Source organism: Nannobrachium achirus, assembly GCF_963921795.1.
Source record: "Nannobrachium achirus genome assembly, chromosome: 12".
Lineage (NCBI taxonomy): Eukaryota > Metazoa > Chordata > Actinopteri > Myctophiformes > Myctophidae > Nannobrachium > Nannobrachium achirus.
The window spans coordinates 56,103,872-56,124,995 of NC_137832.1; the positions used below are offsets into that span (position 1 = coordinate 56,103,872).

Consider the following 21,124-nt stretch of genomic DNA (forward strand, 5'->3'; position numbering starts at 1 on the left):
GCCGTTTCATTCCTCTTCATCTCAGTCCAACTCTGTTGCCTCGCAGTTTCAATCAGGGACGTGCTGGGCCCCTGATTCAGCCCGGGAAAAGGAGTTGGAGAGGCCCTCATTGCGTGCTATAGAGAGAGATCTCTCTATAGCGCTGCTGCTACTCAAAGATTTGCCATTTCAGATCATGACAAGTGACAAGCCAGTGGGCCAATTACTGTACATGCATGATATTTCGTCGTTGTCGGGTGGAAACCTAGTATGTCCAAAACAGTTTGTTTTGTATTTATCATTTTCAAAATGATTTAAACTAGTGAAAACAGCCGATCTACAAGCACACAACGCCTTGCACCGCGAGGCGTTGTGTGCTTGCTTGTAGATCTGCTGTTTTCACTACTTTTGTGCAACGGCCTTATATGATGAAGCAGGGCTTTGCTTTGCGAAAAAATGTATACATTTGAAACTTGGAGATACAAGGTTTCTGCCCTACAACGACGAAATATAACTCATGTACAGTAATTGGCCCGCCGCCCAGCCCCCAAAATGGAACGAAGGCTGACATTTTATTTTTAATTTTTTCCTAATGGCCGGCCTGGACCGGCCGGGAATGAACCGGCCCTTCGGGAGTTGTCCCGCTTTTCCCAATGGCCAGCACGTCCATGTCCTCAATGCAAGATTCTTCTTGTAGATGTGTTTTTCTACATGTTTTCTGAACCATTGACTGGTCCCGTGCAAACATAAAATATATTCTCTACAGTGGGTAGCTGATCCTTAAGTGCAGTTGTTTTCAAACGTGTTGTGCCCAAGGGGCACACCACCACTGGGCAAGTCCAAATCCCTCAGCCAATCCAAATATAGTTTGCAAACACATCACGTTCCCTTGGTCAAGGAGGGGACTATAACACACTTGTATAAATCGAGTTGAGCAACCATTGTCCTTGTTTAAACCACAGTGCAGTAACATTGCACTGCAGTTCAATGAAGAGCAAAATGCATGTAATAGCGCTAAGCTGTCTCTTCCTATGGACCCATACTCTGAACTCAGTGCGAGCTGAAGAAGGTAAGAGCATTCTTCATTTATACAGCACATTAGAGCAATACGTTTTTCTTTTCATGTCATGGGCCCACACAATTGGTATGTATTTGGCCACGGACCCAAATAAGACAATATTTTGAGCCAAGGACCCCCATAAGAAAAGACTTGAAGTGTCCTTGAAGTGAGCGGTGCTATTTATACAAGCTATTTATACGAGTTGATTTCATTACGCGTCCGCCAATATTGGTCAATGTGACCCTGGGCGTACAACAAACTTTGGATAAAGCGAGATGTTGGAGCTTAGTTCCTTCCAGGAGCACCGCTCAAAATGAACCACTGGACTACATTCACATTTCACCGTTTTGGAAAAACAAACTTGACAAAAAAATAAATTATCAGTTTTTGAAGCGGTGAAAGCCGCTTCCAAGGAGTGGCTTTGTGTGTCCCCCGTCCTTTCAGTCAAGAATGAACAGGTTTTATCTGTCCGTAAATGTGTGTCCCCCATGTCCATATATGGTCATTTCAGTCCAGAATGAACAGGTTTTATCTGTCCCGTACGTCCAGAATATGTGTGTAGTGTCCGTCCCGGTCTGATGATTGGATGATTAAAAATTACCCTAAAAATGAGGATTGGTCAAGCTTCACATGACAATCCGGCCCTCCAGATAAAATTATTCAGAATTCAGAATTCTGTAGCTCTAGACAATTTTATACTCAGATTCACCGCCTCACTTCGAACCGAGGTTTGATTTTTTTAACCAGTTCTTATTATGGTAGAATGTGGACCCAATGGGGATTGTAATATTATTGTGGGATCTTTCAAATGACTGTGTGGAATAAACAAACTAAAACAAAACAAGAAACCGTTGCAGCTGGTGAGTAGATGACCAGGCTGAACCTCTTGTGTTGATCTAACCACTCCAGACTACACCGGCTGGACTGGGACAGAGGCCAGACCTCTTGTAGAGCTGCAGGGTTCATATTGTTCCATCAAGGACAACCAAAGAGCCACAGCCTATAGCCTGAAAAAGGGAGGAAGAAAAGGGAACATGGCCGATGCCTAGCAGATCTGCAATAGATCTAAATAGCAGATCTACAAGCTCACAACGCGTCTCATTGCGACGCGTTGTGAGCTTGTAGATCGGCCTTTTTCAAATAGCCTAGGTCAGGGGTCTTCAACTATATGAGGTTGTGTGTGTGTGTGTGTGTGTGTGTGTGTGTGTGGGGGGGGGGGGGGGGGGGGGGGGTGGTCCCTGCTTCATCTAAACAGGGACCCCCCCCCCCCCCCCACACACACAACCTCATATAGTTTCATCGTATGACGGCACAATCATCAGTGTATTTTGGATTCATGCCAATTTGCGTTTTTAGATATTTAAAATTAAACCACTTGAACCGTCATTACTAATAAACTAGACCTTTCACTCTGTACTTACTAGTCTGCTCTTTTTCCTCTCTACACCAAAGCTCTTTGCCGAAAGTATTTTTGGAGGTTCTCAGAATATTGACCCTATAGGGTTCAAGTGGTTGATATAAAAAAGTAGAAAAAGATTTGGAGGACGCCCTGTTGTAACTCCGAGGACCCCCTAGGGGTCCCAGACCCCCTGTTGAAGACCTCTGGCCTAGGTATAAAATAGAGCTAAAGTGGTTAATGTATGTTTTATAATATTATAATTTATATCTGAAAAGTAACTAGTAACTAAAGTTTTCAAATAAAGGTAATGGAGTAAAAGTACAATATTTGTATCCACGATGTAGTGGAGTAGAAGTAAAAGTACAGAACATTACCTAAGTAAATGTACTTATAGTTACTTTACACCACTGCCCTCTCTGTACAGAGCCTGATGAAGTCAGGTTGGTGGGAGGAACCAGTAAGTGTGCCGGTAGACTGGACGTGAAACACGAGGGAGAGTGGAGACCGGTGGCTGGTCACCTGTACATAAACCCCCACTCTGTGGTGTGCAGACAGCTGGGCTGTGGCTCCGTTGTTTCAGTACAATGGACCAGTGGTTCTGAAGATGAGGATAACTGGTGGGTTAAATCTTCCTGTGACGGCTCTGAGTCTTCACTGAGCGACTGTGCACAACTACGACCACATCGCTCCCGATTGAGTGTGCAGATGAACTGTTCAGGTAACACAGAAAATGTCATTTTTGCCCATTTTCATCCCATTTTCATATAATTGGACCTCACTAATGCTCACTATAATATGGCACTATTTTAGTCTGTGTCTCAGAGGAGGGCTGCGGACATTTTAGGAACCTCCCTACCAATGACATCATCGATGGCAAATCCAAGGCTAATGGAGACTTTCCATTCCGGGGAAGTTGGCATGCTATAATGCGAAGCCATTGTTCTGTAACTTGTTTGAAGAGAAAAACCTGCCTAATGATGTCACTGGTAGTCGTAGATTCTGAACTGTCCACAGACCAGGTAGGATTTTTTTTATTTTTATAATTTTATCACAAGCATAATGAGGACCAATTATACAATATGAAGATACTGTAGGTTAAAATGGGTGAAGTCGTCCATTAATGTACACCAGTTGTTTTCTGGTGGATTCTTATTTATTTATTTAAATAAAATTCAACACGTGAGTTTATGGCAGTTTAACCCCTTTCTACGTGGTCTGCCTATTTTGGCTATGATATTATTGTCAAACATTTTCCAATTTGATCCTAAATGTCCAAAATGTTCCCAAAAGACAAAATAAAGTATAGCAAAAATAGGCTCACTCTGCTTTTTTAAATATGTGTATTGTGTGTGTTATTTATTTTCATACAGTAGGCTATTTACTTGCCTTTCTTTACTGTTCCTTTCTCTCGCTGTCTGTCTTTCTGTCTGTCTGTCTGTCTGTCTGTCTGTCTGTCTGTCTGTCTCTCTCCAGAGTCTGTGAGGTTGGTGAATGGGACTAGTTTGTGTTCAGGCAGAGTGGAGGTGAAGTCTAGTCAGTCTTGGGACTCGGTGTGTGAAGGTAACTTTGGTCAGCTGGATGCAGAGGTGGTGTGTCGGGAGCTTGACTGTGGGGCTCCCTCAGCCCTCCAGGTGGCGCTCTATCATGGAGAAACGACAGCACCAGTGTCGACCAAAGAGTTCCAGTGTAAAGGCAGCGAGTCTGCTCTCCAGGACTGTAGTACCTCAGAATCAACTAGAAACACCTGCTCAGCTGACCAGACTGTTGGTCTCACTTGTTCAGGTAAAAGACCACACTTGGTTTGGAATATTATGTTTTACTGCTCACAGGGAATGTTTTGAACTGTGGTTCTCAAATGTTCTGCTTGTATGTATGGGGCTAACAGATTTTAATGGAGACCCCCTGGATCCCCCGAAAGACCCCTGGGGGTCCCCGGACCCCACTTTGAGAACTATAGTCTTATTCTATTGTCTCTGCACAGAGCCTGCTGATTTCAGGTTGGTGAGAGGAACCAGCAGCTGTTCTGGTAGACTGGAGCTGAAGGTCCAGAGAAAGTGGAGACCGATGAATGAGTACAGCTGGGCAACGTCCTCTAGATTGTGTAGAGAGCTTAACTGTGGCTCTGTTATCTCCACCAAAAGGACATATGGTCAAGAAAAAGTACAGGTGGTCTGCTCAGGTAACACAAACAATTACTTCAATGATAGTTATGGCGATGATGATGATGCATTTCCTTATAAACTCTCTCCCTCTCTGCGTCCCCCCACCCCCTCCAGAGTCTGTGAGGTTGGTGAATGGGAGTTATGGGAGCTTGTGTTCTGGCAGGGTGGAGGTGAAGTCCAGTCAGTCGTGGGTCTCGGTGTGTGAAGGTGACTTTGACCGTCAGGATGCGGAGGTGGTCTGCAGGGAGCTTGGCTGTGGGGCTCCTTCAGAACTCGAGGGGGCGCTCTATGGAGAAGGGAAAGCTCCGATGTCGACTAAAGAGTTCCAGTGTAAAGGCACAGAGTCTGTTCTCCTGGACTGTGGAACCTCAGACTCGACTAGAAACACCTGCTCGCCTGCCAAGACGGTTGGACTCACCTGCTCAGGTAAAAGACAAACTACACATTTGGTTTGGATTATTATTTTATAATGCAAGTAATATTACATTGCGGGGCAGCAGTGGCTCTGTAGGCTGACCACAAGTTCGATCCCAACTATGTGTCAAATGTCCTCCCAGCAATACACAGAACTGCTTCCGATGAGTATACTGTAGGTTGGTGCTATCTATCTAACATCTATCCACATGACAATTTGGCTCTCCAGACAATAAATAGGCAACCACACTCGCAATTTCCCAGAATTGCATCTTTCTAGTTAGTGTGCATGGTTGCCAGAGGGCAATTGTCTATCCAGGAAAATAATAATAATAAAGCTGGGCTGGAACTATAATGTGTTGCCCTCTGGCAACCACACTAACAACAATGAGTAAGCTGGCACTTCGACAGAGTGCCCACTTGCCCACTCACTTACATACAGACAGCACTAAAGTAGTAGGCTACTTGCATGCTCTGGCATACAAGTAGGCCTTATATGGCCACAAATGTACAAGGTGCAAGAGTGAAAGTCTAGTTTCCACTAGGAAATGAATTCCGTCTTACCATTTGTATTATATATTGTGATGTCAACAGGGGCGTCACAAGGGGTAGGAAAGTGGGACTGAGTTACCAGGCCCCAAGGTGGAGGGGCCCTATAGTAACTTTAGCTATTGAAAAATAGCATATATACAAGCTCACAGCACGGCACCGAGTGCCGCGCTGCGAGCTTGTAGATCTGCTATTTTTGAAAAGTCGTGAAAATGTGTGCAAATCCTTGAATGTATGTCTTTTTTAAGTGAACATTTGTAACTCAAATTTTGCTTCTGGGGGGGTCCCTGGAACTCAATATTTTGAGATGGGGTTCCGTGGCCAAATATATACCATTTTGGGGGTCCTTCACATGAAAAGGTTTGAGCTCCACTGACATGGAAACATAGGTTTTTCAAAAAACCTCAGAAGGATTTGAAATATTCAAAGATTTTCATGATTTTTCAAAAATAGCAGATCTATAAGCTCGCAGCGCGGCACTCGGTGCCGCGCTGTGAATCCTTGTACCCGGGGCCCAAAATTTGGTGTGACGCCCCTGGATGTCAAGTGAAGCATGACCAATCCTGTCTGATTGGACATTATATTGTCCAGGGTATCCGGCCTTACAACCCGGATAACTTGCCTATAGCAACCACACTAACTAGAAAAGCGCAATTCTGGGAAATTGCAGTGTGCTTGCCTATTTATATTACACATTGTGATGCCACATGAAGCTTCACCAATCCTCAAATCCTTTATATTGTCACAAACAGAAAAGGGATGTTTTGGATTACTCTAGAAATAACAATGAAGCTGATCAAGTATTAGGCTAGGCCTAATAGTCTGGTTGCCAACCACACTAGTTATGTTTTTTTTTCTTTCTTTGATTTATTGATTACATTGATCCAAGCTGGAACAGATCTGACTGATCATTAAAATAAACATGGCTGCCTTGTTAAGTGGTCAGATGGGTGGGCCACAAGCACTTTCAAGAAGTTCAAGTGGGCCCTGAAGCAGAAAAGGTTGGGAACCGCTCGTATTTAGATAGTTGTAGATTTCTGTAGAAAAGCTAATCTAACAAAACATTTTCTGTGGGTCCCTGACATGGCTTAATCGTGTCAATATGGGGGTCCTTGGCAGGATAAATGAAATCACACCCAGTGTGAAGTGAGCGGTGCCTTTTATGAATGAGTTAATTTCATTAAGCGTCCCACAAAGCTTTGCCAACGCCATGCAAGCTCTGTGGGACAGACACACAGACGTACACACAAAGCCAGATGTAGGAGCAATTAAGTCCATGCAGTGGCCGTTTCATTCCTCTTTATCTCAGTCCAACTCTGTTGTCTGTTACCTCCAGTTTCCTCAATGCAAGATTCTTCTTGTAGATGTGTTTTTCTACGTGTTTTCTGAACCTCTGACTGGTCCCGTGCAAACATTAAAATATATTCTCTACAGTGGGTAGCTGATCCTTAAGTGCAGTTGTTTTCAAACGTGTTGTGCCCAAGGGGCACACCACCACTGGGCAAGTCCAAATCCCTCAGCCAATCCAAATATAGTTTGCAAACACATCACGTTCCCTTGGTCAAGGAGGGGACTATAACACACTTTTATACATCATTGAGCAACCATTGTCCTTGTTTAAACCGCAGTGCAGTAACATTGCACTGCAGTTCAATGAAGAGCAAAATGCATGTAATAGCGCTAAGCTGTCTCTTCCTATGGACCCATACTCTGAACTCAGTGCGAGCTGAAGGTAAGAGCATTCTTCATTTACACAGCACATTAGAGCAATACGTTTTTCTTTTCATGTCATGGGCCCACACAATTGGTATGTATTTGGCCACGGACCCAAATAAGAAAAGATTTTGAGCCAAGGACCCCCATAAGAAAAGACTTGAAGTGTCCTTGAAGTGAGCGGTGCTATTTATACAAGCTATTTATACGAGTTGATTTCATTAAGCGTCCGCCAATATTGGTCAATGTGACCCTGGGCGTACAACAAACTTTGGATAAAGCGAGATGTTGGAGCTTAGTTCCTTCCAGGAGCACCGCTCAAAATGAACCACTGGACCACATTCACATTTCACCGTTTTGGAAAAACAAACTTGACTAAAGAATACAAATGATCAGTTTTTGAAGCGGTGAAAGCCGCTTCCAAGGAGTGGCTTCCCCGTCCTTTCAGTCAAGAATGAACAGGTTTTATCTGTCCGTAAATGTGTGTGTCCCATGTCCATATATGGTCATTTCAGTCCAGAATGAACAGGTTTTATCTGTCCCGTACGTCCAGAATATGTGTGTAGTGTCCGTCCCGGTCTGATGATTGGATGATTAAAAATTACCCTAAAAATGAGGATTGGTCAAGCCCTCCAGATAAAATTATTCAGAATTCAGAATTAAGAATTCTGTAGCTCTAGACAATTTTATACTCAGATTCACCGCCTCACTTCGAACCGAGGTTTGATTTTTTTTAACCAGTTCTTATTATGGTAGAATGTGGACCCAATGGGGATTGTAATATTATTGTGGGATCTTTCAAATGACTGTGTGGAATAAACAAACTAAAACAAAACAAGAAACCGTTGCAGCTGGTGAGTAGATGACCAGGCTGAACCTCTTGTGTTGATCTAACCACTCCAGACTACACCGGCTGGACTGGGACAGAGGCCAGACCTCTTGTAGAGCAGCAGGGTTCACATTGTTCCATCAAGGACAACCAAAGAGCCACAGCCTATAGCCTGAAAAAGGGAGGAAGAAAAGGGAACATGGCCGATGCCTAGCAGATCTGCAATAGATCTAAATAGCAGATCTACAAGCTCACAACGCGTCTCATTGCGACGCATTGTGAGCTTGTAGATCGGCCTTTTTCAAATAGCCTAGGTCAGGGGTCTTCAACTATATGAGGTTGTGTGTGTGTGTGTGTGTGTGTGTGTGTGTGTGTGTGTGTGGGGGGGGGGGGGGGGGGGGGGTGGTCCATCTAAACAGGGACCCCCCCCCTCCCCCCCACACACACAACCTCATATAGTTTCATCGTATGACGGCACAATCATCAGTGTATTTTGGATTCATGCCAATTTGCGTTTTTAGATATTTAAAATTAAACCACTTGAACCGTCATTACTAATAAACTAGACCTTTCACTCTGTACTTACTAGTCTGCTCTTTTTCCTCTCTACACCAAAGCTCTTTGCAGAAAGTATTTTTGGAAGTTCTCAGAATATTGACCCTATAGGGTTCAAGTGGTTGATATAAAAAAGTAGAAAAAGATTTGGAGGACGCCCTGTTGTAACTCCGAGGACCCCCTAGGGGTCCCAGACCCCCTGTTGAAGACCTCTGGCCTAGGTATAAAATAGAGCTAAAGTGGTTAATGTATGTTATATAATAATATTATAATTTATATCTGAAAAGTAACTAGTAACTAAAGTTTTCAAATAAAGGTAATGGAGTAAAAGTACAATATTTGTATCCACAATGTAGTGGAGTAGAAGTAAAAGTACAGAACATTACCTAAGTAGATGTACTTATAGTTACTTTACACCACTGCCCTCTCTGTACAGAGCCTGATGAAGTCAGGTTGGTGGGAGGAACCAGTAAGTGTGCCGGTAGACTGGACGTGAAACACGAGGGAGAGTGGAGACCGGTGGCTGGTCACCTGTACATAAACCCCCACTCTGTGGTGTGTAGACAGCTGGGCTGTGGCTCCGTTGTTTCAGTACAATGGACCAGTGGTTCTGAAGATGAGGATAACTGGTGGGTTAAATCTTCCTGTGACGGCTCTGAGTCTTCACTGAGCGACTGTGCACAACTACGACCACATCGCTCCCGATTGAGTGTGCAGATGAACTGTTCAGGTAACACAGAAAATGTCATTTTTGCCCATTTTCATCCCATTTTCATATAATTGGACCTCACTAATGCTCACTATAATATGGCACTATTTTAGTCTGTGTCTCAGAGGAGGGCTGCGGACATTTTAGGAACCTCCCTACCAATGACATCATCGATGGCAAATCCAAGGCTAATAGAGACTTTCCATTCCGGGGAAGTTGGCATGCTATAATGCGAAGCCATTGTTCTGTAACTTGTTTGAAGAGCAAAACCTGCCTAATGATGATGTCACTGGTAGTCGTAGATTCTGAACTGTCCACAGACCAGGTAGGATTTTTTTTATTTTTAAAATTTTATCACAAGCATAATGAGGACCAATTATACAATATGAAGATACTGTAGGTTAAAATGGGTGAAGTCGTCCATTAATGTACATCAGTTGTTTTCTGGTGGATTCTTATTTATTTATTTAAATAAAATTCAACACTTGAGTTTATGGCAGTTTAACCCCTTTCTACGTGGTCTGCCTATTTTGGCTATGATATTATTGTCAAACATTTTCCAATTTGATCCTAAATGTCCAAAATGTTCCCAAAAGACAAAATAAAGTATAGCAAAAATAGGCTCACTCTGCTTTTTTAAATATGTGTATTGTGTGTGTTATTTATTTTCATACAGTAGGCTATTTACTTGCCTTTCTTTACTGTGCCTTTCTCTCGCTGTCTGTCTGTCTGTCTGTCTGTCTGTCTGTCTGTCTGTCTGTCTGTCTGTCTGTCTGTCTGTCTGTCTGTCTCTCTCTCTCTCTCTCCAGAGTCTGTGAGGTTGGTGAATGGGACTAGTTTGTGTTCAGGCAGAGTGGAGGTGAAGTCTAGTCAGTCTTGGGACTCGGTGTGTGAAGGTAACTTTGGTCAGCTGGATGCAGAGGTGGTGTGTCGGGAGCTTGACTGTGGGGCTCCCTCAGCCCTCCAGGTGGCGCTCTATCATGGAGAAACGACAGCACCAGTGTCGACCAAAGAGTTCCAGTGTAAAGGCAGCGAGTCTGCTCTCCAGGACTGTAGTACCTCAGAATCAACTAGAAACACCTGCTCAGCTGACCAGACTGTTGGACTCACTTGTTCAGGTAAAAGACCACACTTGGTTTGGAATATTATGTTTTACTGCTCACAGGGAATGTTTTGAACTGTGGTTCTCAAATGTTCTGCTTGTATGTATGGGGTTAACAGATTTTAATGGAGATCCCCTGGATCCCCCGAAAGACCCCTGGGGGTCCCCGGACCCCACTTTGAGAACTATAGTCTTATTCTATTGTCTCTGCACAGAGCCCGCTGATTTCAGGTTGGTGAGAGGAACCAGCAGCTGTTCTGGTAGACTGGAGCTGAAGGTCCAGAGAAAGTGGAGACCGATGAATGAGTACAGCTGGGCAACGTCCTCTAGATTGTGTAGAGAGCTTAACTGTGGCTCTGTTATCTCCACCAAAAGGACATATGGTCAAGAAAAAGTACAGGTGGTCTGCTCAGGTAACACAAACAATTACTTCAATGATAGTTATGGCGATGATGATGATGCATTTCCTTATAAACTCTCTCCCTCTCTGCGTCCCCCCACCCCCTCCAGAGTCTGTGAGGTTGGTGAATGGGAGTTATGGGAGCTTGTGTTCTGGCAGGGTGGAGGTGAAGTCCAGTCAGTCGTGGGTCTCGGTGTGTGAAGGTGAATTTGACCGTCAGGATGCGGAGGTGGTCTGCAGGGAGCTTGGCTGTGGGGCTCCTTCAGAACTCAAGGGGGCGCTCTATGGAGAAGGGAAAGCTCCGATGTCGACTAAAGAGTTCCAGTGTAAAGGCACAGAGTCTGTTCTCCTGGACTGTGGAACCTCAAACTCGACTAGAAACACCTGCTCGCCTGCCAAGACGGTTGGACTCACCTGCTCAGGTAAAAGACAAACTACACATTTGGTTTGGATTATTATTTTATAATGCAAGTAATATTACATTGCGGGGCAGCAGTGGCTCTGTAGGCTGACCACAAGTTCGATCCCAACTATGTGTCAAATGTCCTCCCAGCAATACACAGAACTGCTTCCGATGAGTATACTGTAGGTTGGTGCTATCTATCTATCTATCTATCTACCCACCGACCCAACCACATACATACATACATCCTGGCTACAGATGCCAGAATGAGAATGACCATCTCGCCTGCATCTGACCGCTTGTTAGATCTTAAGAGGTTAAGATAGTTCTTAACCACTTGAACCCCAGCATCCCCAGTTCGGGGTGAACCTTTGCCAAAAATAGCCAATTTACAAGCTCACAATGCGTCGCAAATTCATATCCAGTTGACTAAGTATAGAGGGTTAAGTATGTGGTTTTAATTATGGGGTTCTCTCTAGGGCAGTGGTTCTCAAAGCGGGGTCCAGGGACCAACAGCGGTCCTAGAGAGGGTTATAAAGGGGGTCGTCCCTAGCAAAATGAGGAGCAGTTTAATTTCACTATTATTTAGACCACAGGGTAGAAGTTAGCCTAATGAGTGAATGAAATGTTTTTATACGAATGACTAATTCAGATCTTACATTTAACTCTCTGCACTGTTATCTCCCCACCCACACCTACAGTACAGACCAGCGATACCCAAACTGTGGGTATGCCCAAGCATGCATACTGTATGGTTGAAGTGATATGTTTTGTAATAATAATCAACAAAAAATCTACAAAGGAATCTGGCTCAAGCTTTCAAATAATTGTAGTGGAGTAAAAGTACCAAAATATTTGCCACTGCAGATGCAGTGGAGTAGAAGTAAAAATATTGAAAATGTTAAATATTACAGTAAAGTGAAAATACCAAAGAGCAGTCCTTGAGTAGATGTACGTAGTTACTTTACAACACTGCAGCTGGGTAGGTCCAAATCCCTCAGCCAAGCCAAACATAATTTGCCTATACGTGCATGTTCCCGTGGTCGAGGAGGGGACTAAACACACTTGTATAAATCGTTGAGCAACCATTGTCCTTGTTTAAACCACAGTGCAGCAACATTGCACTGGAGTTCAATGAAGACCAAAATGCATTTAATAATGCTAAGCTTTCTCTTCCTATGGACGCATACTCTGAACTCAATGAGAGCTGAAGGTAAGAGAATATCTGAAAATATTTTGAGACAGGGTACCATGTGCTATTCCACAGTTTTTAAAAACAAACTTGACAAACCTTTTGTTTTATTGTTTTTAACCATTATGATAAAAATAAAATGTGGACCCACTGGGGATTGTAATATTAGTGTGGGATCTTTCAAATTTCTGTGTGGAATACCTCAAAGGTTCTAAATTGTACTTTTTCCATCGACTTTTGCATCGTGCAGCGACGCGTTGTGAGCTATTCTCAGAGCTTGTAGATCTGCTATTTTCAGAGCACAACCCCAAATGTAAAATCTGGCATTATTATGTCATCAAGGCACTGTATTTCTACATTGCGGTATTGATACTTTTATTTAAGTAGTTCACCCCCAAAAATACTTTTTTTTCCTGTTGATTAATCACACCTTTTTTTTGGTCGCATTCCTAAGACAAAAAATTGACTATAGCAAATTTACCCCCATTGATTCTGTATGGGGTCCTAATAGTCCAGTCATTATATGAAAAAACCTAAAACAAATTGCAATAGTAGCAAACTCAACTGATTCTGTATCCTCATTATGTCCTTAGTGAGGGAAAAAAAAGTCCCAAGGAATCCCTTCAGGGGAAAGTTTTGAAAACGACCTACCTACCTTCACTTACTATACACTACACTACCAGTAAGACTCCCTAATCGGGAGATAAGCGACCGTAGGTGGACGAATAGGTACCGGCCCCGGCTCTCCCGGACGCTCCTAGGCCGAGTTAGGGCATTTTATGTGAGCTGCAGTGGAGGGGGTCCTCCACTGGGGGCGCCACCACTTTTGCATCCGTTCTGGAGCACCAGGAGTGGGTGGTCCCCAGGAATTCCCCGTGAGCACCCCCGTTGGGGTGGTCATTTGGTCATTTTTGCACATTTGGTCATTTTTTACATATGGGGGTCCCCCAGGGACCTGGGGGTCCCTGGGGCTCGGGGGGTCCTTGGAGGTTGTAGTTTTGCAGGCAAGGAGTGTGTGTGCAAAATCTGGCATGGATCGGGTCAACGGTTGCGGAGATATGAGCAGGGAAAAAGTGTGACGTGTGACGTGTGACCACATTTGGTCATTTTTTACATCTGGGGGTCCTTGGAGGTTGTAGTTTGGCAGTCAAGGAGTGTGTGTGCAAAATTTGGCATGGATGGGGGCAACGGTTGTGGATATGAGCAGGGCAAAAGTGTGACTGACTCACTCACTCACCCACGGACAGCCTGTGGAGGTTTTGGTAGTAAATGCGACCTACGGTCGCAATAAAGGAAAATATGACTCCCAAAAAATCTGCTTTAAGTGGGATGTGAGGGGTCAAACTAGGGTTTTTGAATTATTCTGAATCCATTGCAAGCATTAGTTTTGCATGAAAAACATTCCTTGGGCTAAAAACAGACCCCAAAAGACTGTTAAAATTGATGACTCATCACTAAACCGTCGTTTTGAGGGGCCATTTCTTGCCCAAGGAATGTTTTTCGTGCAAAACAAATGCTTGCAATGGATTCAGAATAATTAAAAGCCCCTAGTTTGACCCCTCACATCCCACTAAAAGCAGATTTTTTGGGAGTCATTTTTTCCTTTATAGTGTAGTGTATAGTAAGTGAAGGTAGGTAGGTCGTTTTCAAAACTTTCCCCTGATGGGATTCCTTGGGACTTTTTTTTCTCTCACTAAGGACATATTGAGGATACAAAATCAGTTGAGTTTGCTACTATTGCAATTTGTTTTAGGTTTAGCCTAATTTTGGCCTAAAATTACTGGACTATAAATGCACTTGAGTCCCCATCCGGGATCAACGGGGGTACATTCATTGTAATCAAATTATTGTCTTAGGAATGCAACTAAAAAATATTATTGAACTCAAGTCTACATGGCACGAGTAATCAATAGGGGGAAAAAGTCATTTTGGGGGTGAACTACTCCTTTAAGTAAAGAATGTGAATACCTTTTTTTCCACCGCTGGAAATAGTTCTGCATGCTGGTGAGTAGATGACCAGGCTGAACCTCTTGTGTTGATCTAACCACTCCAGACTACACCAGCTGGACTGGGACAGAGGCCAGACATCCTGTAGAGCAGCAGGGTTCACATTGTTCCATTAGGACCAAAGAGCCACAGCCTATAGTCTGAAAAGGGAGAAAGAAAAGGGAACATGGCCGATGCACGAGCTCACAATCTGTCATGCGACTGGTTGTGACTTGTGAGCTCGCAGATGGCTATTTTCACCATTTTTTAAATGCCTTTAACCATTTAAAAAAAAGTCTCTGTCGGATGGAAAATTTACTTTTCAGAATTCAAATTCAGCAAAAGCAGCAGATCGACAAGCTCAAAACGCGTTTTGCGTCACGTTTCGAGCTTGTCGATGTGCTACTTTTGATGCTTTTGGTGTGACGCTTTAGCAGAGTCCTGCAACGGGCCGGGTATCCACGGATATCCGACGGGGACCCACGTTTGACGCTCCACCTCGTATCTCCATGTAAAGGGCAAAACGGGGGGAATCTGCAAAACTTGTGATGTCATGGCTTATGTCGGCTCACGGTGCAGAGCCGTGGAGCCACGCTGCATTGGTGAATGCAAACACCCTGCTGTGGAAGTGTGTCACTGGTCTGTCTGGCACTGTGTCACGGCCAGCTAGCCACATGGCTTGCACTTAAGGTGTTTTCAATCACTGATGCGTCTCCGTGTAGTATAAAAAGTGACAACGCACCGGCACTTTGACGTTTTCTGTTCTGCTCATTGCCATGTAAATGAGCCGCTCTCTGTTAGTTTAAAACTATTGCTTGTCTTGAATATGTGAATTGCTGTATACATGCTGTGTTTTGATAATGAACAAACACACCAAAAAAAGAAATAAACAAAGAAATGAATACATCACAAAGTGCCCCGTCCCTCTCTACCCCTCTCTCTGTACAGAGCCTGATGAAGTCAGGTTGGTGGGAGGAACCAGTATGTGTGCTGGTAGACTGGAGCTGAAACACGAGGGAGAGTGGAGACGAGTGGATGGTCGCTGGAACAGAAAGAGTGCTTCTGTGGTGTGCAGACAGCTGGGCTGTGGCTCCGTTGCTTCAATAGAATGGATCCATAGTTCTGAAGATGTGGATAATTGGATGGTTAGATCTTCCTGTGACGGCTCCGAGTCTTCACTGAGCGAGTGTGCATACGCAATAGACGATGATTCCCAAAACAGTGTGCAGGTGAACTGTTCAGGTAACACAAACTATGACATTTTATTCTCATGTATCAATGGTGTTTTCAAAGCGGGGGCTGCCAGGGAGAAATATACAGATTGATTAACAGATCTGCTGCCGTTGACGATCCTCACCGGCATTTAAAGGGTTAAAATCATGGTGTCGTTGATGGTGAACACCGTCAATCTTACTGTATTTACAGTAAAAGTATTATTACTTACTGTACGTCGCTCCGGTCCCGCCCGCATCGGTAATGTCCGCGATTTGTTTACAGCGCACGTTGGACGTGCACGCGAAGTGAAGCTCCGCCATAGTAAATCCATTGAGAGGCCCATAAAGAGACTTCATTTACTCAAAAAGAGACATTTTGATCCAAAGGGTGGTCTGTTTACAGACACAAACTGCACTCGGCCGGGGCGCAGCCATGTTTCTTTTCTGGGCCCACACTGTCATGTGACTAGATGATAAACATTGACGTCAAGTGATAATCCATCTGCGCAAAAAAAACCCCCGCCCGGCCCTTCAAAATAATAGCTGCGGCCTACGGAGGAAGCGGCGCGGCACCAAGGCACCAAGCATCCCTTCAAATTAAAAGGCAGTAGTAGTGTTAATTAATAAATCATTGATTGATTGATTGATTCATTGAAATTGTGAGATTATTGTGCTAGTTTAACAACTTTCTATCTGGTGTGTCTATTTTGATCATGTTATTATTGTCAAGAAAATACAAAAAAATACAGTAGAAAAAATAGGAGACCTACAAGCTCGCAACACATCACACTGTTTTTGTTTAAGTTTACGTTTTTGTGATCGGAAGGCCACGTGCAGCCAGAGCCTATGGCTGTGTGTAAATACAGTATAATATTTGGTGTGTTATTTTCCTACAGTACTGTATGTACTAGGCTACTTCTAAACTGCGCCTCTCTCTCTCTCTCTCTCTCTCCAGAGTCTGTGAGGTTGGTGAATGGGACTAATTTGTGTTCAGGCAGAGTGGAGGTGAAGTCTGGTCAGTCGTGGGACTCGGCGTGTGAAGGTGACTTTGGTCAGCAGGATGCAGAGGTGGTGTGTAGGGAGCTTGGCTGTGGGGCTCACTCAGCCCTCCAGGTGGCGCTCTATGGAGAAACGACAGCACCAGTGTCGACCAAAGAGTTCCAGTGTAAAGGCAGCGAGTCTGCTCTCCAGGACTGTAGAACCTCAGACTCAACTAGAAACACCTGTTCAGCTGACAAGACTGTTGGACTCACCTGCTCAGGTAAAAGACACACTTTAGGTTTAGATTATTATGTTTATTATTGTGGTTCTTAAACGTTCTTCTTGTAGATCTGCTATTTTCAAATAGCCAATATATACAGTATATAGGGTTAACACATTTTACTGGAGAGTGGAGACCCCCAACGGGTTCCTCAGACCCCACTTTGAGAATTGGCTTATTCTATTGTCTCTGTACAGAGCCTGATGATGTCAGGTTGGTGGGAGGACCCAGCCACTGTACTGGTACACTGGAGATCAAACACCAGGGAGAGTGGAGACCGGTGAATGATTACAGCTGGGAAACGTCATCTGTAGCGTGCAGACAGCTCAACTGTGGCTCTGTTATCTCATCCAAAAGGACGTATGGTCCTACAAAACGACCTGTATGGTGGATCAGATCCTCCTGTGAAGGATCGGAAGCTTCATTGAGGGAGTGCAAAATAATTAGGTCCAGTGAAGAAGAAGACAAAGTGGAGGTGGTCTGTTCAGGTAACACAAACAATTACTTCAACGATGATGCATTTCCTTTCCTGCACTTCTTCAACGATGATGCATTTCCTTTCCTGCACTTATAAACTCTCTCCCTCTCTGCTGCCCTCTGCTGCCCCCCCCCCCCCCCCTCTTCAGAGTCTGTGAGGTTGGTGAATGGGACTAGTTTGTGTTCGGGCAGGGTGGAGGTGAAGTCTAGACAGTCGTGGGTCTCAGTGTGTGAAGGTGACTTTAACCATCAGGATGCAGAGGTGGTCTGTAGGGAGCTTGGCTGTGGGGCTCCTTCAGAAATCGACCGGGTGCTGTATGGAGAAGGGAAAGCTCCAATGTCGACTAAAGAGTTCCAGTGTAAAGGCACAGAGTCTGTTCTCCTGGACTGTGAAACCTCAGACTCGACTAGAAATACCTGCTCGCCTGCCAAGACGGTTGGACTCAGCTGCTCAGGTAAAAGACACTTTTGGTTTGAATTATTATTTTATAATGGCTGTAATATTACATTACATTACAGGGCGGCAGTGGCTCAGACCACTTGGGAATCGGAAGGTTACAGGTTCGATCCTAGACTCCCCCTATGTTGGTGTCAAAATGTCCTTGAGCAATACACTGAACTGCTCCTGATGAGCAGGTTGGTGCCTGGCATGGTATCCTCCACTATGAATGTGCAAATGTAATGCACATTGTAAAGTGCTTTGGATAAAAACAATATATCAGCGATTCCCAACTTTTGGGTCACAAAGAGATTTTCAAAACCGCTGCACGATTGAAATGTACTAGTATATGTATATTTTTACTGCTTACTCTTATTTCCGTACAGAGCCTGAGGATCTCAGGATGGTGGGAGGAACCAGTCACTGTTCTGGTATACTTGAGATGAACCATGAGCTAGACTGGAGACCAGTGGATGGTTCTGACTGGAACCTGAAGTCATCATTCTTAGTGTGTAGACAGCTGGGCTGTGGCTCCGCTCTTTCAAGTGAATTGATTCGGTCTACACTTACACCTGGGTTTAAGATGACATCTTCCTGTGACGGGTCAGAATCTGTACTGAGCGAGTGTGGTACAAAAATATCTATTCCTACCAGCCATAGACTGAAGGTGATCTGTTCAGGTAACAATGGCAATCTGTTCTGTCTGTCTGTCCTAATGTCTGCGTGATTCGTGTCTAGTCTGCTCTAGTTCTTATATATTATCTGCAATCAGTCTGTGTGTATAAAATATATAGTGTTATTTATCTTCTTACAGTAACTTAGAAACTTGAACTCTTTCCCGCTCTCTCTCTCTGTCCAGAGTCTGTGAGGTTGGTGAATGGGACTAGTTTGTGTTCAGGCAGAGTGGAGGTGAAGTCTAGTCAGTCGTGGGACTCGGTGTGTGAAGGTGACTTTAACCAGCAGGATGCAGAGGTGGTGTGTAGGGAGCTTGGCTGTGGGGCTCCTACAGCCCTCCAGGGGGCACTCTATGGAGACACGACGGCACCGATGTCGACCAAACAATTCCAGTGTAAAGGCAGCGAGTCTGTTCTCCGAGACTGTGGAACCTCAGACTCAACTAGAAACACCTGCTCAGCTGACAATGCCGTTGGACTCACCTGCTCAGGTATAAGACACACTTTAGGTTTGGATTATTATTTTATCACAACCTTATATTATGTTTCATTTCACTGCTTGCTCACTCACCTCTGTACAGAGCCTGCTGATGTCAGGTTGGTGGGAGGAACCAGTCACTGTGCTGGTAAGCTGGAGATGAAACACCAGGAAGAGTGGAGACCAGTGGATGGCTGGGTCTGGGAGCATTCTGAACTGGACCTGAGGTCCTCATCTGTGGTGTGTAGACAGCTGGGCTGTGGCTCTGCTGTTTCCATTAAGAAGAGTGAGTGGAAGTGGTTAAATGAAGTACCTGTATGGTGGTTCCACCGGCCTGCCGTGGGTCTGAGCCGGTGCTAAGGGAGTGTGGACTGAAGAAGGCTGATAATTCCTCATACACACTGGAGCTGATTTGTTCAGGTAACAAAAACATTGACAGTGATCTGTATCAATCAGTCTGCCTCTGTATCTCTGTCTATATAATGTTTTGCACAATTTTAGCCTTCACTCCAGACTTAATTTTAGAGGCTGAAATTCTTTTGGACTAATCTCTTTTTGAACACCAGGCATCACACGTTAACACGTCTCCCCCTGCATAAACGGGGCTTCTGAGGGCCAGCAGCATGGAGCTGCAGGGGTTGGAGGCTTCAAGCTCCCTCCAGCCACAGTACCCAGGAGGCTCCTCCCACCTTCACCAGATCCAATCACTCTGCCAGCTTCATTTTTCCTGCACCACCACTAACATCAAGGGAACTACAACTGTTTATCACATCCATGTATTTGATCGACAGAGAACGAGCTCCCTTCCTCCCTCCCTGTCTAGTCTCACAACGTGTTGCATCAGGAGTCAGGACACGTTGTGAGCACATAGTATATTGTGAGCTTATAGATCCGCTATTCTTGTGACACTGTAGTATGTCAAAGTAGGGCATTCATGTATGAAAGAATAAACTTTAGTTGACAATATTTTATCACTATACAGTATTTTGATTATGCACTGTATCAATCATTTGCATGACTGAGTTATACCCAGGGTTCCATTTGTGGACGGGATTTTCTTAACCACTTAGGCCTTATAATAATAATAGTTATTCATATGACAATGGTGAGAAATACGCAATCTACAAGCCCACAATATCATGATGCAGGTTTGTAGTATTTTTGAAAAAATAAAATAAATAAAATATTAACAGAGGGGGATATCAAATGGAGATGCATGGATTTATCCCCCCCCCCCCCCCCCCCCCAATGGACACCATGCTATATATGAGCCATGAGTGTTACTTTCTTTTGATTCACTGGGAATATTGAATGATGATGAAGATTAAAAAGGCTATTGAATGGCATGATGCTTTATTAGATCAGCCTTATAAATTATAACATTAAACTTGATAAATAACATCCCATAGTTTCATGTTGACAAGTATACAGAAGAACACAGGTTGTGGTACAGTACACAGCAATACAGTAGAGTTTTTTGGAAAACCTCCTTTGTGAAGTGCACTAATTTGCCCACAAGGTGTCTCTCTTTTACAGAATGAAGCTTCTCTAAAGCACAGAGATCCAGTTGTTTATAATAAATTGACCAGTTCTACAATGAGTTTCTGGAGTTTTCTCTGATGCGTCAAAGACACAAACATCCAACGTTCCAAAGTGAACTGATTGCAATAACGTTATCATTTTTCTTTAACAAATTATTCGATAATACAGTAAAATACAGTGTCTATAGCCAGCCTCTTCCGATCGCCTGGGTTTCCGAGGCTAATAGCCAGCAGGCCATCAGTCTGAATCAGTGGTTCTCAAACCTTTTGGGACCCCCAGTTTTGTTATTAGGCCACGGACCCCCATAAGCAAAAAGAACCAAATGGACCCATTAAGGTCCATTTGGTTCCATTTGTACACTCTCGGAGGACTTACAGAACTGTACGGGTCCATTTGCTTTCCCAGCTATCAATCATTTCGCTCAGGACCCCCTGGAACACCCTCAAGGACCCCCTGGGGGTCCCCAGACCCCACGTTGAGAACCATTGGTCTAAATGAACCACAGAGATGGTAGTAAACAGTTAGTCATAGTATAGTATGTCTTCCATAACATCTCAACTGGTTAACATGGACAACATTCTACAGGT

The 21,124-nt window shown here is 44.1% G+C and overlaps 1 protein-coding gene across 1 annotated transcript; it reads left to right on the forward strand.

Annotated features, from left to right (window-relative positions):
- Positions 1-890: 890 nt before the first annotated feature.
- On the forward strand, positions 891-20,592 carry LOC308296408 (scavenger receptor cysteine-rich type 1 protein M130-like). Its single transcript, XM_080739687.1, has 17 exons — positions 891-1,048; positions 2,863-3,156; positions 3,912-4,220; positions 4,420-4,617; positions 4,715-5,026; positions 9,097-9,390; positions 10,179-10,487; positions 10,687-10,884; positions 10,982-11,293; positions 15,401-15,694; positions 16,622-16,927; positions 17,125-17,415; positions 17,554-17,859; positions 18,230-18,523; positions 18,703-19,008; positions 19,099-19,415; positions 19,562-20,592. Exons 1-16 carry the CDS (start codon positions 967-969, stop codon positions 19,353-19,355), a joined length of 4,362 nt encoding a protein of 1,453 aa, XP_080595813.1. The 5' UTR covers positions 891-966; the 3' UTR covers positions 19,356-19,415; positions 19,562-20,592.
- Positions 20,593-21,124: the final 532 nt, after the last annotated feature.

Excerpts from the sequence above, each read along its gene's own strand:
- LOC308296408 (XM_080739687.1), top strand. The coding sequence starts at position 967 with ATGAAGAGCAAAATGCATGTAATAGCGCTAAGCTGTCTCTTCCTATGG. Across the intron at positions 1,049-2,862 it reads CTCAGTGCGAGCTGAAGAAG|AGCCTGATGAAGTCAGGTTG; the intron begins GTAAGAGCATTC and ends CTCTCTGTACAG. Across the intron at positions 11,294-15,400 it reads GGTTGGACTCACCTGCTCAG|AGCCTGATGAAGTCAGGTTG; the intron begins GTAAAAGACAAA and ends CTCTCTGTACAG.